Raw genomic sequence first — 17,396 nt, 5'->3', positions numbered from 1 at the left:
ACTATCCCAGCAAAAGAAGTGTCAAAAAGAATAAATAAATAAACAATTTTTTTTTTGCCTGGATGATGATGCAAAGATTGCATCAGCAGGAAGAAAAGCCTAAACTGGATTCCTGAATCACAAACTAAAGATTTTCAGTTTGCATCCATGAGAAAAAGTCGTGAACCCTCACTGATGAAATCTGAAGCATTTCTGTCGGAGCTAAAGGATTTGTTGCTCATCACCTGAGTTTTCAGATGAATTTTCCACAGTTTCAGCTCTCATGTGGACTCAGCAGCAGCAGCAGTGTGTTGATCAGCATTCCTGGTTTAGGCTAACGGCTAACGGCTAACAGCTAACAGCAGCGTGCTGGAGCTGGAGCTGCAGCAACCTGAGAGGCCGGTGGTGAAAACAGGCTGACGACAGAAACACTCAGACGAACAGAAAGACACTTTTATTGATTCTAATTCTGGAGTGGTTGTGTGGACTCATATCTGTGACATTCCTGTGTGCACATGAACATACATGAACATGTGCATGAACATACATGCAGGGCACGCTTTGCACTCATCACAGCTGCTGTTAGCTGTTTTCTCTCTTAATTCACACTTACTGTGCAGCCTTTTCCTGTTTCCCACCCTTCTTTAGAGGATGGATGGAATATATAAACACTGATAACATCAGGCAGTAACTCTAACATCAGGGAGGAACAAACAGAAACAAGAACATAGATTTCACTCCACATAATCATAAAACATTTCTGACGTCTCTGCTGTCCTGGTTTTAAGCCAACATCGTAGTCTGACTGCTGACACCAAAAACAGCCGCTGTGTGTGCATGTGTGTGTGATGTGCTCAGATAAGATCCATTCACAGCGAGGGAAATGAGCTCAGCGATCAACTTTACTCGACAAACAGTTTTACAAAAACAGAGATCATGGAGCAGTGAACTCAAAAAGACCCACTCAGAGAAACACATGGGATAAGTTTCATCACGCCACGTGTATGGAGGTTTTAAAAGCAGGGATCATGGCTTGATCTAAAACACCAACAAGTGAACGATTTGATAGATATATCATAGAAAATGAATAACATGCTGGATTTTATGTGTTGAATATGTGTCACATGATAATTTTGTATCATTTCTAGTGTAAACAATAATTTTTTCCAGCCTTTTTTATTGAAAAAAAAAACACTTTTCCCACACTTAAATCAATTTTACCTCTCGTCAAAGCATTTCTTTGCAGAAAATCTGGTTACATGTTGTCATTCATGCACAGCTTTAAAATCCTGCAGCACACAGGTGGAGCAGTTTGCATCTAAGAATGCACTGATCATGGTCCTGGAGAGGGCCAATCCATGGTGCTGATCCATGCAAGCTGCATGCCTTTTTTTTTTTTTTTTTTACATGCACTATTGGCTTCTTGATTTGGAATGTTACCTCTGATGCACTTTCTGTTTTTTTTTGTTTGTTTTTTTTCCACAGCACTCATCTGAACTTAGATACATTTGTGCAGTGTTTTTTCTAACTATACATTTTATTTTTTTTCCCCCTTTTTTTCCTTCTATTTGAATGGATGTCAGTATAAAATTGGTGTAAAATTACATTTATCAATTTGTCAACATTTGCCATACACATATAATCAAATCTCATTAATGCCAAACCCACCCACCCACCCTACCCAGGTATCACTTTAAAGGATGTGCAACTTGGAACTGGTATACAATAATTCAACAGATGTATGTTTACAAAGTAGAAAAAATAATAATAAAAAAAAAGATAAATAATAAAAAAATAATATGATAGTAGTAATTTAAAAAAAAAAGACAACACTAGGCAATGAAATATATATAGTTTAAAAAAATGGAATACATTAACTTTCTTTGTTTTATGCTGTATTATTAGTCTACAGGGTATAAAACTTTTGTACATTCTAGACCTGCACCGATCGATCGATTGGTGCCGATTTCCGTAATTTTTAGGGATTGGTGATCAGCCCATCCTTACATATGAAACTGATCTTATATTCCTCTGAAGGTCTGACAGCCAGACAGTGTTGCTTTTTGCTCTGAGACATAAAACTCAGGAGACTTTATTGGTTGTTTAAGTTAAAACATGAAGATTTTGTTGTTTCACAGGTATTGTAAAATGATTTTTGATAAACCAAGATTAGAATGTTGAAGGTATATGCTGTCAGTTTTTAAAAAATATTGCTGGTAAACTTGTAATATTTCATAGTTGAAATAAATACTAGAGTCATTCCATGCCTACATATTTTTTGCCTTTTACTCAAAACATTTCTAGCCTCATCCCACAGTAGGGCATTGGGTTGTTAGTATCAGTAACGGGATCAGAAAAGTTGGATCAGTGCATCTCTTTCTGCATCTTACCAGGAGTAATCTGGTGCAAAAACACCTTTATATCACCTTTTATTGACTGCAAATGGTTCAATATTGTTATGAGGGGTGGGAGAACATATTCTTTTTTTAAAGAATCTTTTCTCTTTTTTTAAAAATCTAAATTCTTCATTTTAGTCTTTGTTTATAAGCTGGGTTGGAAAAAAGTTACTGCTTTTCTCCAGCAGAGGGTGAAAAGTTTTTTTTTGGACTCGTATTTCGTGTTCATTATTTGGGAAAATATGGCTCCTGTTATAGCCTGTAGACATCATCATCATCATTCAACTTTTTCTGATGGTCTGGTGTTAAAAAAAGAATTAAAAATCGCAAAAAAAATTAGGAATATTGAAGAAAATTGCATTTTAAATTAAATTCCATTCATAAGAAAAGTATATCCTGCAGGAATCTGTTGACAAAGTGGATTAATCCATAAGTTAAGATGCAGAACAAGCGTTCCAGCTCAGAATTTAAATCCCAGCCTGTGTTTGTCCTCTTTAGTGTCTTTTCCTGTGTGTGTGCTGTCTGGAGGTGATTGTAGGTTAATGGGCACATGAGCAGAGGGTAATTGGAGAGTTCCTCCTCTGTGTGCTGCTGAATGCTCGGGTGTGGCAGGCTGAAGCTCTGCACTGCAATCATGAAACTGTAGGCCTGCTGTCCTTCCTCATCCTCCTCCTCCTCCTCCTCCTGTTCCACGCTTTCATTCACGCTGCTTCATCACGCTCTGTTTCTCTTTCTACACAGACCTCCTGCAGGCTTTCAGTCACTCATATCCACTCTGCCACACCCTGAAATCCCTCCACACACACAAACACACACATGTGCACAGGCTGCATACTCAGCTCATAGCTGTGTGTGTCTGTAACTGTGTGTTAGCTGCTGCAGTAGGCGTCTGCAGAGTCTGTGTTTGTTTACCTCTCAGATAAAAGCTCCACAGGTTCAGAAACAAACATTTTGGATGCTAATAGCTTCCAGTTTGTCGTCAGGAATCAGAGCAGCTGGATGAGAGGATCCTCTCGTGATGTTTGTAAATCAGGCTGGTTTTGAGTTGATTTTGGGCTCAGTTCTTTCTAGTTGAATTTTTTTTTTTATGTACTGTCACTTAAGGGTCCCATATTGTTCTCCTTTTCTGCAATTTAATCTGGATCATTGATGTCTTCATGAAATGGTAGTAACATGTTTTGGTCCAAAAAGCCAATAAATCAAGCAGCATTGTTTCCAGGCTCTCATAGCCCCTCTGTTCAGAACGCTCTGATTTAGTGGGCGTGGCCTTCATATGTAAATGAGCCACCACTGATACCGCTCGCTCTTCAGCGTCACTGAGAGCGGCGCCACGAGCTCCGAGTGCACAATGTTTAGAAAACAGCGAAGCTTGTTTACCGTAACATTACAGGCTAAAACAACAGGCTAACAGCAGCTAAAGTTAGCATCCTGAAGCTAACACAGAGATAGGGGGGACACTGAGGAAAAGCTCTTACATCTGCTCCACAGCACACAGCATTTAAAATACTCACATTTCCAGGGTCCCAGGTTTGTTGGCGGATGGTTGGTAATGCGCCTGGATTCAGGACCAGTCTATTGGCTAGCCCTCTGTTGGACTGTCCAAAGTTGGAAAAGCAGTTGGCCATGAAGTGACTAGCACACACATGCACAGTTTTACTGAGTGTAGCTGGAACATTTATCTCATAAATTAACTCTAGACACTTAGTCTGTCTTCTTCTGAGATGGGAAGCTTGTGCATGGAACTATGTGGCTGTTTACAGCCCAAAACAGAGCAGTGATGGCTCTTCAACTTTGGCTTTCTCCTCCCCTCCAGCAGCGGGGAGGGGAGTGGGTAGGGAGGGGGTTCGGGGGTATCTGCTCGGGTGAACCAATCAGGTCAGACTTGCTCCTGATTCACAAGCACTACTAAGTACAGGTTTTGTCATTAAATATCACATTTTGTGGGCTGGGAGGAAAGCCGAAGACCTACAAATTTCACTAAAAGACTTAATAAAGTGATTTTTGCATAATATAGGACCTTTAAACTCAGTTTTTGTGGAAGTAATATGACCAGATTAAAACTTTCACACAGGATCAGGGCTTGAAATGCAGTCGTTCAAGACAAAAAAAACTGCACATGAAACTAAACAAGATCCAGTATCTAAACTTGATTTCTTTGCAGCTGAGTGAGTGAAATCTGTTTTTTGTTTCAGCGAAAAGTGTTTCTTGCATTCAGCAATGTGCCGTTTTTATGCATATGTGTAGCTTTTTCTAACGGTATCTATTATGTGTGTTACATTTTAGTCTCAATACTTTGAACTTTCTGTAACTTCTTGTTTTGTTATGTAAAGGCCACATGCAGGCTCGGAGCACTTTCAGGTCAGATTTAGTAAATCCTCGCAGGTTGTAGGCTTGATTTGGCTGACTGGTTAATCTTGGCTCCGTGCTGTGTTGTCTAACTAATCTGACGCGTTACAGGAGAGGAAGAATCTTCTCCTTTTCTGTCACCATCAAACCAAAACTTGTGTTCTGGCTTTTACTCAAAGCGTCTGCCAAACTAAATTTAGCTTTTTCCAGCAAATGAGAAGAAAGCTTTGAAGGATTTGTGCTTCTTATCTGTTATTGCAGTGATTCATGGTGTTGGATGAGTCACCAGTGATCAAATCTGCCAAAAACTGCAGATTTTTTTGGATGTTTTTCCAAAATAAGAAGCATCCTGGATGTTCAAAGGATGTTAAAGCAGCGTTTTATTGAATCACTCGTCCTCTTGGCACATAAATCTGTGACTTTGTTTTCATTTTCCTGCTGCACCAACCTTTGTTTATGTAGTAAATGCAAATAAAGACGATAAACTAACCTCTGTCCTTGTGTCTCTCTGCAGACGGATGTAAATGCCTGCTACCTGCGATCAGCTCGAGCCGGGAACCTTGAGAAAGCTTTGGACTACCTGAAGAATGGAGTCGACATCAATATCTGCAACCAGGTGAGCTTACCTTTGAGCAAACTTCATCCTCAATCGTGGAACTCTTAAAAACTCTCTGATTCTTGTTTTCTTCGCTCAGAACGGCCTGAACGCGCTTCATCTGGCCTCTAAAGAGGGACACGTGGAGGTGGTGGCCGAGCTCATCAAGCATGGCGCCAACGTGGACGCAGCCACTAAGGTGTGTATCACACACACACACTCAGAGGCTCACAATGTATGCATGAATTGACTCACAGGCTGAAGTTTGCTTGGTCAGCTTCTTCCCAAAGTCACATTGCTCAAGCAGCACTAAAGGAGATAAACAGCTGTTAGCGTTAGCATGCTAGCTGAGGTGATATAGTGAAGAAATAAAGTTTGTCTCAGACGGTTTCTTGCATAAAAGTGTCCCTGCAGGCTGCTGCGTCTGATTTATGAGATAATCACACTCTCTGATTGTAATTCTGCTTCATGCATGCACCAGTGTGTGCCTCACTGCTTCATGTGAACTCATCAGTTAATCTGCCAGAGAGTCACGACTGAGCAGACTCTGCAAACACTGATTAATTCATTCAGCATCTACAGCAGAGCTCTATATCAGTTTCCCGTGTGTGTTATTCTTATATCAGCGCACACAGTTTGGATCTGGACGGTGGAGTGAAGGAGATCTGCTGCAGATGTCGGCCGCTAACAGCTGCTGTGACACAGACAACAGGTGCAGCCATTAGAGCTGCAGCTTTACACCTCGATGTTCAGACTCTCAGTCCATTCACAGGCCCCTCACTTTACATTTTTTATTGTCGGCTGCGTCTTCTCCTACCCCAGCTGAATCTGGGAAAGCCAGACGTCTGAATTGAGTTAGTTAATCTGTAAAAATAATTCAGAAAACCAAATATAAACACAGGAGTAAGAATCAGATGGCTATGTTTGGCTTCACAGTCTGATAACTGAAACAGGAAATTAAACTTTTATTTATTTATTCATTTATTTATTTTAAGGACAAACTGGTTAATGGTAAACAAAACAAAGAAACAAATAAAACTTCAATTGTAAAGTTGTAATGTACGAGACTACAGTCAAAAAACAGTCATAATGCACAAAGTTAAAGTTGAAAAAAAGCCTGAATAATGTCTTTATGTTATGATATTGAAATCATAACCGAGTACCAATTCCCAGGACTAATACCTCCAGTGCTTTTGATATATAAATAACAGCCATATATACATATTTGATATATTTGATGTACAAATAAAGAGAGCACAGTTACTTTGCCAATTACTTAGTAGTTGACAATTACTTTTTACTAAATTAACAAAAGTGCAAAATAAAACTACCAACTGTCTGAGTGTTGTTGTTTTTTAAATAAACTGAAGCACAAAATAAAACAGTTTAATCGTTAACTCTCCCTGGTTCATTCATGTTGTTTGAACAGGACCTGCTGCTACTTTGCGATGGTGTCTAACTGCAGCAATGTGGCGCCAACTACTGGCAAGGAGGATTTACTTGGCATAAGATTTTTTTTTTCCTTGAGTATCAACTGCTGGTATTGGCAGCCTTTATGAATATTGATACCTTGAAGTAAGACTGGTATTGGCCTGATACCCCTTACCAATACCAATACTCGTCAATCCCTAATCAAAATAATAACAGAATCTTACGACAGTAAAGTCAGAGTTGTGTTTGAATGAGATGAAAGTCTGAATAATGTCAAAATCTTGTGAGATAAAGTTAAAATGTTGGTGGAATGTCAAAAGATTAAAATCAAAATAATGTTGGAATATTACTAGACTAAAATCTAAAATCTAAATAATGTCAGAATCTTATTATATTTAAGTCAATTTTTGGCAATGGTATGAAATTAAGGAAAAATTCATTTAGGACTCTAACAACATTAAAGTCAAAGTAATGTCAGGATTTAAAGAGGATAAGTTAAAATGTCTGAACATCACAAGACTAAAATTGAAATAATGTTGAAAACAGGCAAAGATGGCCTAATAGTCTCAGTCGTGCCCCATAAAGTCTGACCAGGAGCAGGAGGCCGAGGTTTGAATCCAGCCTGTGGCCTCTTTCCTGTCCATCATTCCCCACCCTGCCATGTTTCCAGCTCTATCCACTATCCTTTCCCATCAGATTAAATGTATTAAAGCTCATAAATTACTGAAATCAATAAATGAATATTAACATCAAAATGTTAGTAGATGAAAGGTAAAAAAGAATGTCGGGATGTTATGAGATTAAAACCAAAATAGTGACAGTTTGTCAAAGGGAGGATTAAACTTTTGTATTCCTCTTCAGAAGCTCACAAACTGAACTTTGCTCCTTCTTTCCTCCATCGCAGAAAGGAAACACAGCGCTCCACATAGCTTCTCTCGCCGGGCAGACAGACGTGGTGAAGGAACTGGTCACACATGGAGCCAACGTCAACGCACAGTCCCAGGTAAAGGACACACACACACACACACACACACACACACACACACACACACAGAGAGAGCTCACTAACTGCCCAATCATCTCTGTTGGAGCTCTGTGTTTCAGTTTGTGCGTTCATGCGAATGAATGTGTGTACAACTATTCGCACACAGTATCCTCTTTTTGATTGTGTGTGTGTGTGTGTGCTGTGTCAGCAGCTCTGCAGAGCTTCCTGGCCCACATTCAGACGACAGGACACACACACTGCTGTCGTCTCCATGGCGATGATTATTACGTTAGCATCAAAGTGTTTGTTGGAGCTTTGAGAGAAAACTCAGAACAGTGTTTGTATTGATGAGCTGGAGCCGTAATGACTGAAACAGCTTTTTATTCATCCTCTCAGCATCAAGTCCACAGTTTGTCCACAGTTTGGACTGAGACAGGATCTTTTCTGTGACTTAAAGAAGAGGAGGTTCATTTTTCTCTCACAGAGATTAAAACACACTCACTGACTCCTCAGGGTTTGGTTACGTCCGTGTGACGTCTGCTGCTTGAAGAAAGTTCTTCAGGATAGTTTTATTTTCTCTGTGTCCTTGACATTTCTGCTTTTTGAGAGCCCATAAAATGTGAGAGGACTCAGAGAATGAAGCTTTTGATGCATCAACAACAAAAAGAAGAGAAATAAATAAAGAAAGAGGAGCTTTTGTGAATGTGAGGAGAGTTTTTGATTCTTATGTTGCCATGGAAGTCTTTCTCTTTCCGACCTTGTTCTGATTCTGCATCTCTCACACACTTTCAGGCACACACACGGTCCTGTTCAACTCTTCTACTTTTATCCTTTAGTTATCAGGTGTGAGGTATGTCAGGAGGTGACAGTATGCACTTCATGAGAGCTCTGCAGGAACACTTCCTCCATGTGCCGTCAGAGCTCTGAGAGCTTTGAAGTAAAGATAAAACTCTTTAACAGTGAGTCACGTAACCAAACTCTAACATGAGGGAGCAGATTTTCATGAAGATTAAATTAAGAAACCATTTATTGATTACAACCCTGTTGTTGTTTTTTGCATGACACAGCAAGAATCAAATCCAAGTGTTCCTGTTTATTGATTTTCAGCCCTTCAGTGAGCAGTGACCTCATGAGTGCAGAGAAATCAGACACGAGGATTGTCGAATGGCCTCTCGCACATAGTGTAGGAATAATCAAGCTACAGGCGCACTTTTGGCTATGACTGTGTACTAACCACACTAAATTCAAGACATAATCAAAGAATAACGCAGTCTGTACAGAGATGGCCCTGGGAGTGCTTTAAGAGAGGTTTCTTGTGGTGGTTGTGACGTTATTTTTCCCGACTCTCTGTCAGCTATACAGTGTTTGTGTATCTCTGAACACATCTGGGTGTAACTCTGTGGTGCCTGATACAGAGAGCAGAGAAGAGCTGTAAACGTCTAACCATGAGACAGAAAATACATCCTGTAATGTAAATAAGATCAATAACATAAGGCTTTTTTGTAGGGGTGGGTAAAAATATTGATGAATCGATGCATCGAAATATTTCCTCGCCCAATCCAATATCGATTCAGCAAATCCTCTGAATCGATTCATCTCCTGGTAAGTGAGGGGGACTGTGCGTGGTAATTGCGTTGTATGAACGAAGGCCACCAGAGACCAAACAACAAAAAAATGGCAGCCAAAGCAGCAGTCTGTTAGATATAGGAACAAGGTCTAGACCTGGTCTACGAAAAAAAGGCAACTTTAAATCACTTCTGCTTTGAACTGACACTATATAGAAAACAAAGTTTATGAAATTGAAACAGGTTGTGAACATGTCAAATGTTGCTGTGAGAAATAAGCGCTTTAAAATGAGGCCTAATGGGAAATCCTTGACTTTCGGGACCAGCCTCTAGTGGACACTCTGAGAACTGCAGTTTTTTGGACTTCAACTTCTTTTTTTTGGCTTTTGAGGTTCCTGCTGGCATAAAATAGTTGCCATATCTCATTTTAAATGCTTTTCTTGTAATTATGAGATGTGCTCTCAGTTTTTCATTTTGGACTCTTTTATACGACCCTAGATTCAGCAGCTGCGACTAAAGCTCTCATGTCTCGACCAAATCAGACAAAATGTTGACGTCTCTTTCTGTTTCTTGCAGAATGGCTTCACTCCTCTGTACATGGCGGCGCAGGAGAACCACATGGACGTGGTTCAGTTCTTGTTGGACCACGGCTCGAGTCAGAGCATCGCTACAGAGGTAACACAACAAACACAGACACACAGAAATGAATGCGCTCTGTGTTTACGCTGAACACCCTTCAGACTGAAGCAGATTCTGCAGGAACCTCTGAGTTTCATTTGGTTTAAACAGAGAGAAACAGTCGTTTCATGTTTGCACGCTGTGCGGTGGCTCTCTGTGCCGCTGAGATACGTCAGCGTCAGCAAAGAAGGACGAGAGGCGAGAATTTATTCGCTGAGAGTGACCTTGACTGGCCTCAGGGAGGTTTCAGAAGGCTGGCGCGCGCGCGTGTGTGTGTGTGTGTGTAGTGTGAAGTTTGAGCGAGTGATACGCTGTGAGTGTGTCACTGTCATCCATCATGTGCTGGAGTACAGGCAGACGGCCAAGTGGCACAGACGAAGCGCCGCCGCCACTAGAGGAGCATCTCTGCTGCACTACAAAAAACAGAAATCTTACCAAGTGTTTTTGTCTTATTTCCAGTAGAAAATGTCTTTTTAGACTTAATATGAGCCACTTTCACCTGATCAGTTCAGAAAAACGTCTTATTTTAAGACATTTAAGGACAAAAATGAGGTCTGAATTGAAAAGAGAGAAAAGTTTCTTGTTTTAAGACATTATTCTAGTGTGAAGCAAATTTTTGAGAAATTTTTCTTGTTCCGTTGGCAGATTTTTTTTACTTGTTACAAGCAATTCAGACCTCATTTTTGTCTTTAAGTAACTTGAAACTAGACTTTTTATGAACTGCCTAGGTAAATGTGGCTCATAATAAGATTAAAAAGACATTTTCTTCTGAAAATGAAACAAACACATGATAAGATTTCGGTTATGTGAAGTGTTTCCACATTGCAAAAAACTGAAATATTATCGGCAAAAATGAATAAATAAAAGAAATAAAAATTTTTTAAAAGTTAAATATTATCTTTTTTATGTTATAAATAAGATAAATATAAAATAAAAACTGAAATATTACCTTTTTTGGTGGGGGGGCAAAAGTAAAAAAAAAAAAAAAATTAAAAGAATATAATAAAATAAAAATAAAATAAAAAAAATGACATATTATCTTTTTTTTGAGGGGGGACATAAATAAATAAATAAATAAAAAAATTAAAGAATATTATAAAATAAAAATAAAATAAAAAAACTGAAATATCTATTTTGGGGGGGCAAACATAGATAAATGAAAAAATAAAATAACAAAAATAAAAAAATATTAAAAAAACTGAAATATCTTTTTTAAAGAGGAGCAAATAAGTAAATGAATCAAAAGAATATAATGATTTAAATAAAAGAAATATTAATAAGACAAAAATGAGGTCTTATTTGCATGTAACAAGTAAAAAAATCTGCCAATCAAACAAGAAAAAGCTGATCCTCACCTTCCGCTTCTTTCTTTTCATCCCTCCTTTTATCTTTCCTGCTTTTGTCTCCTCCTTACCCTAGTTTTTCCTCCACATCTCCCCTTTTTCCTCCCCAAAGTCTTCCCCAGTCCGAGACAGGGTGAATTATTCATGTAGGCAGATAAATATCCATGTTTGAAGCAGCTCCTGCTGTTTAATAATTCATGTTCAAGCAGATCTGAATGGCACGAGGCAGAGAAACCCTGTTTTTGAAATCTTTTGTCCACATTTTGTCAGATTTAAACAATAATTTTGTATTTATTAAGTATTAAACACAGTTTTTAGCATCATAGATTTAAAATGTCCTCAATATTTTACACTTTTGGCTTTTATAGTGCCAGCATTAGAGCTAGTGTATATTCTGTTTATTAACGATTAAATGAACTCTGCACTGATGATTTTCAGTTTTTTGCTTCTTGTGTGTCGCTGAGACTCGTGCCAATGTTTGAAGGTGAAAAACAAAAGTTGTCTTTTTCTGTTTTATATTTTTCTGTCGTCTCTTTAAATATTTTAAAGACATTAAACTGACTTTGTGTTGTTTCCAGAGCAGATAAAACAGGCGGGAACCTTTAAACGAGGCTGAAATCTGCATCTGAGCATGTTTGCACGCCTGTGGGAACTCATGCGTGTGTGTGTGTTTTGCAGAGATGCTGCCTGTGCATCCGACAATAAAAGTGTGTCAGTGTGTGTGTTTGTTTTTACTCGCCCTCACACTGCTGCTGTGTGTGTGTGTGTTAGTGTGAGCTCTGCAGGATCTCTGAGGAGACGTCCAGCTTTGATGTGTGTGTGAAGAGCTGCTGAGTCGTGTTTTTTCTTTTCTTTTCTTCAGACGGTGGGCGTCCTGTAAACACACACGCCTGTCCACACACACACACACGTTAAGTCGGTGTTGTGTCTCTTTGATGATTCATAGAAATGCTGCAGGAGGCTCAGTGTGGGCTTTGTGCAGTCAGCGTCGTCTTTACTTCTTCGTTTGTTTCCATCAGAAGAAAAATTTCTTGAAAGTTTGTCCTCCAGCGAGATCCTGAACTCTTCGTCACGCTCTTCATCGCCATAACCGCATTAACTAAAATGCTTTAACGACTTAATTTGATTGCTTCGTACTTGTTAAACCTCTTTTAGACGCACAGCAAAGAGTCTGAAAAGTGTGTGATCACTTCTGGAGAGAGCTGCAGAGATTACAGATTAACACATCATCCCAGAGACGTGAGGTGACGTGGCAGAAAGGTGTAAACAAATATACGTTGGAAACATCTTAACAAGCGATGTCTTGTTTCTCTAAATGAGTTTAAAGCTTCAGAGGGTGACGTTCGTCCCTGCAGCGATGTGTGACGTTGATTAAGAGTGTTTTCATTCTGTTAACGTTCAAAGAAACATCCCAGAGCTTCAGATGAGACAGGAATACTAACTGAACCCTGGAGGATGAGTGTGTGTGTGTAAGTGTGTGTGTGAGTGTGTTTGATGTACATGATGTAAGTTTAAAGAGCAGTGAGTGAGAGCAGCTCTTCAAAGTGAAGTTTGATTTGGGCTTTGAAGAGGAAGCAGATCAAAACAAAAATCCAGCCTGAACTCAGCTTTTATCTTCGCGGAGTCACAAGTTCACCTGAGCACACACACACACAGCTGACCCAAGTGTGTGTCTGAAGGCAGGCCTGTCCCACAATTATTGACGATAAACAATATTATTGACAGTATTATTTGTTGGGATAAACCAATATGAAAATTTTGGCTGATATCTGATATTTATCGATATCAATATTGGCTAAAAAAAAAAATAACAAAAACAATCTGAGATGAGGTGTCGAGGTATTTGATCGTGAGAAAAGACGACCATGGAGAGGATCAAAGGATAAAGCGCCCGAGATGAACACGATAAAAAAAAAGTATGTTTTGTCTGTTTTTTGGATCAAAACAAGAGGAGACACATCAAATAAAGAGTCCACTCTTCTTAGGTAGATTTGGTGTTTATATAGTCAGAGAAAACAATATTATTTGGGTCTGGAAAGATCATTCAAGATGCTCTGAAAATAGCTGGCAGCTAATGAGTAAATATCGTCCGATACCGATATGTTAAAAAATGACTAACATCAGCTGACACCAATATTGATGCCGATATATTGTGCAACCCTAATTATTTTGAGACCAAATTGACCACTAAAATAAAAATAATGTATCATAATAACGCAATACACCTTTTCAAAAGCAATATTTTTTAATTTCTCATCAGTATTTTTTTTACTATAGTAACTGAAATATAAACAACTTTCAAATATCCAAAAAAAAAAAAGTAAAAAGGAAAAAACAATGAAAATAAAAATAAAAAAAATGAAATAATATTTTTTTATTTCTCATGAGTATTTTTTGCTATAGTAACTGGATAATTAATAACTTTGAAATACCCTAAAAAACAAAAAAAAAAAAAACCAACAACAATGAAAATAAAAATAAAAAAAATGAAATAATATTTTTTTATTTCTAATGAGTATTTTTTGCTATAGTAACTGGAATATAAATAACTTTGAAATATCCTTAAAAAAAACAAAACAAAAAAAACAATGAAAATAAAAATAAAAAAATGAAATGAAATAAAATAGACTCTGTGTCAAAAATCTTTCTTGAACAGAAAAACTGCATTAAAGTGCAGCATTCTTTAGTGATGTAGCAAACTAAACTATCTCCATGTAAATGATCAATTTCTGAATGCTTCAAACTGAGGCAGCTGGACTGTTCAGAGTTTGTGAAAATGTTTCTCCTCTCATCCATGAAGCTTCATCAGCTTCATTGGCTTCATCCCAAACTTTAAACAGCCTCAGTTTGAAGTGTTCAGAATAACATTTCTGTGAGATTACACCATTTTGGGTTGTTCATTTTGAATTTACTTTGTCCATCAAACTCCTCAGTGAGTGTTGACTGTCAGGATGAAGGCTCTGCATCTGCTGGTGCAGTTTCTTCCCCAGCTGGAAAACTAGGTCAGGTGGTTGCGTGCAGTGTGGTTGTAGATGGGCGTGTGAGTTTGTTGCATTGCCTTTTTTTTGTTGCTGCACACTGGCTCATCCGTGTTGATGGGTTCACCTCACTCATTCGTTTTGAGGCTGAAATATTTCTACACTGGGGCTGTGGCGTTTGGCTTTACAGTCATCTTTTTTCCTCCTAGTTTCTATCATGTTAACCTGTGCTGCCTCTGACGAGCTCACGAGGCTAACTTGTTGCACTCTGTGAGACAAAGATTTTTAATGACTGACAAGAGGGTTCACTCTGTTCGTTCCGCTACCCAGGTGCTGTGCTGGAAAAATCTTTTCTTTTCAAGTGTTTTTGTCTTATTTTCAGTAGAAAATGTCTTCTTAGACTTAATATGAGCCACATTCAAATGGTCAGTCCAGAAAAATGTCTTAATTCAAGTTTTCAAAGACAAGCGTAAAGTTTCTTGTATTAAGACATTATTCTAGTTTTAAGCAAATTTTTGAGCAAGCTTTCTTGTTCCTTTGCAGATTTTTTTACTTGTTACAAGCAATTCAGACCTTATTTTTGTCTTTTAGTAACTTTAAACACAACATTTTTCTGGACTGACCATTTGAATGAGACTCATATTGAGGATAATGAGACAATTTTTTTTAAAAATAAGACAAAACACTTGATAAGATTTCATTTTTTCCCAGAGAGAGAGCGATACATAAAGTTAACCGTCTCAACATCCAACCTGTTTGGAGGCGAGAGAAAAACTGAAAACATTAACGATTATCAATTAACTGACTTACTGACTATGGTCCCAGGTCTGTTTGAAGGTGTGTGTGTCTGTGTGTGTGCATCACTAAATGTTTGAATCTCCTTCCTCCCAGGACGGCTTCACTCCTCTGGCGGTGGCGTTGCAGCAGGGTCACGACCAGGTGGTTTCCCTCCTCCTGGAGAACGACACCAAGGGGAAGGTCCGTCTGCCCGCTCTGCACATCGCTGCACGCAAGGATGACACCAAAGCCGCCGCGCTCCTGCTCCAGAACGACCACAACGCTGACGTGGAGTCAAAGGTACGCTCTGAGCAGCTCTGAATCACACCTTTACTTTCTGCTAATGATGAAAAAGACGAGTGAAGAAACCACCTCGTGACCCCGGTGAAAGAGCTCCCAACATCCACCACAGCCAGGAGAGGAAAGAAAGGAAGGGGAAAGATATCTTTGGAGCTTAGTCTAAAAAATGAGATGTAGAAATATCCGAGTCTGGCTTCATCGTCTGGTCCTGTGAACTTTCGTGTTTCCTCTCATTATCTCATGATCCATCCGACAGCTTGGTGGTGTTGGTGTTGCTGTTGTAGTTGTTGTGGTGCACTAACCACCCCATTCTCTCCTCCTCCTCTTCCTTGGTTCCTCTTTCCTTCCCTACTGCTGCCCCCTTTTCCTCCTCCCCTTCCAGATGATGGTGAATAGAACAACAGAGGTACATCTTGTCTTGTCTTCTCTGCTCCTCCTCTCTCCTCCTCCTCCTCCTCCTCCTCTCATCCTTCACTCGCCATCGCTAAGCCAAAGCCTTCTGTCTGGCATGAACGCTTTTGCTGCTGAAAGCACCTCACCTGCGTGTATGCACCTGTTATAAAGCCTGCTCTGCTGCTGACCTCTTCCTTCATACAGATAAAAAAGAAAAAGCTGAATTTAGAGCTTTTAGACCCTGTGCTTCTTCACGACAGGATTCTTCCTCGCAGGAAGACGTGGATTTCTTTGACAGGACTGAACTTTTATTCCTGGTTTGGCTGGAAAATGCTTTGCATGCATGACATCTCAGTGCCGGATCATTTAACCCTCACCCTGTAGGTTTCTGTCCTCATCACTGTGAATAATTCTCTCACTGTCTGAGTCTCTCTCATGCTTTGGAGTCAAAGAACAGAAAAACTCAGCAGAGGGCTGACATTGACATCCAGCAGCTTTGTTTTTGTCTCCTTGTTGTGTTTCACCCGCCACATGAACTTGGAGATGTTTTATAGTTTAAGGTTCATAATTTTGTCTCAGCTTTCCTCAGGATAGTTTTTTAGAAAAACCCAAAACATGTGATGTTTGTGCGCTCCCTTCCAGGAAAAACAGTTAGCTGAAGTAACTACCACCTATAACAACACACATCACAACAAACAATCTAAACTTGGGAACCAGATTTTCTTATTTATAACTTCTCATTATTGAGCAAAATAAATAAATAAATTTAATAGATAAATAAATAAATATAATCAAATAATTGAATAAATAAATGAATGAATAAATGTATAAAATATAAATAATTAAATAAAAAACATTAAACAAATAGATAAAATAAAAAATAAAAACAATAAAATAAATAAATTAATTAACAGAAAACAAATAAAATATAATAAATTTATAATTTAATATGTCAAATTACATAAATTGATACATAAATAAGAATGTAGATTTATAGAAATTCGATATATAACTAAATACATAAAAATAAAAAGATAAAATTTAATAAATGAATTAATTCATCAAATTAAATGAGTACAGTTTAATACAATTAAATAAATTAATACAATTAAATGAATTAATTAACACATTACTTGATAAATACAGTATAAAATCTAATAAATATATAAATTAATCACATTAAATACATGAATGATTAAATAAATATAGAGATGAATACAAAAATAATAATTAAATGAATAAATACATACATATTTAGATAAATAAATACAATTGAATAAATTAATAATTACATAAAAATTATTAAAAAATGAATACTACCTAATAAATAATTATATATAAATAATTTTTTGGTCATAAACTTACTGGACTGTTCTTTTTAAACCTTACTCAGTGACCTTTACGAGGGCCTCTTCCAAGGGAGGCAACTTCCTCAGCTCTTACAGATCACATAAACACAGCTCCTTCTATCATACAACAAACATGACCAGCTCCATTTGTGACATCCATCAACTGGAAATGTCCTTTTATTTGACTTCTTACATCACATTTTATCTTAAGTTTCATTGTTTTAAAAGCTGAGGATCTGCAGATTTATGTCTTGGATTCAGTTTTTCTTGGAGTGTTAAGA

The 17,396-nt window shown here is 38.1% G+C and overlaps 1 protein-coding gene across 35 annotated transcripts in view; it reads left to right on the top strand.

Annotated features, from left to right (window-relative positions):
• LOC141785328 (ankyrin-3-like) overlaps nt 1–17,396 on the top strand; it is a 147,999-nt gene that overhangs the window by 64,354 nt on the left and 66,249 nt on the right. For 31 of the 35 annotated variants that reach the window (XM_074663577.1, XM_074663573.1, XM_074663599.1 and 28 more), the window contains exons 2-7: nt 5,236–5,337; nt 5,417–5,515; nt 7,652–7,750; nt 9,874–9,972; nt 15,188–15,373; nt 15,756–15,779. In XM_074663577.1, coding sequence (XP_074519678.1) covers nt 5,236–5,337; nt 5,417–5,515; nt 7,652–7,750; nt 9,874–9,972; nt 15,188–15,373; nt 15,756–15,779 — 609 coding nt within the window. The remainder of the gene's footprint in view (nt 1–5,235; nt 5,338–5,416; nt 5,516–7,651; nt 7,751–9,873; nt 9,973–15,187; nt 15,374–15,755; nt 15,780–17,396) is intronic. The other 4 variants (XM_074663592.1, XM_074663579.1, XM_074663588.1 and 1 more) reach the window with 1 other exon arrangement.

The sequence above is a fragment of the Halichoeres trimaculatus genome, unplaced genomic scaffold (assembly GCF_033239565.1).
Source record: "Halichoeres trimaculatus isolate MK-OKI-2021-1 unplaced genomic scaffold, fHalTri1.1 fHalTri1_scaffold_23, whole genome shotgun sequence".
In the NCBI taxonomy this organism is placed as follows: Eukaryota; Metazoa; Chordata; class Actinopteri; order Labriformes; family Labridae; genus Halichoeres; species Halichoeres trimaculatus.
Note: the sequence above shows the minus strand (reverse complement) of the source record. Positions and strands in the feature narration are given on the sequence as shown.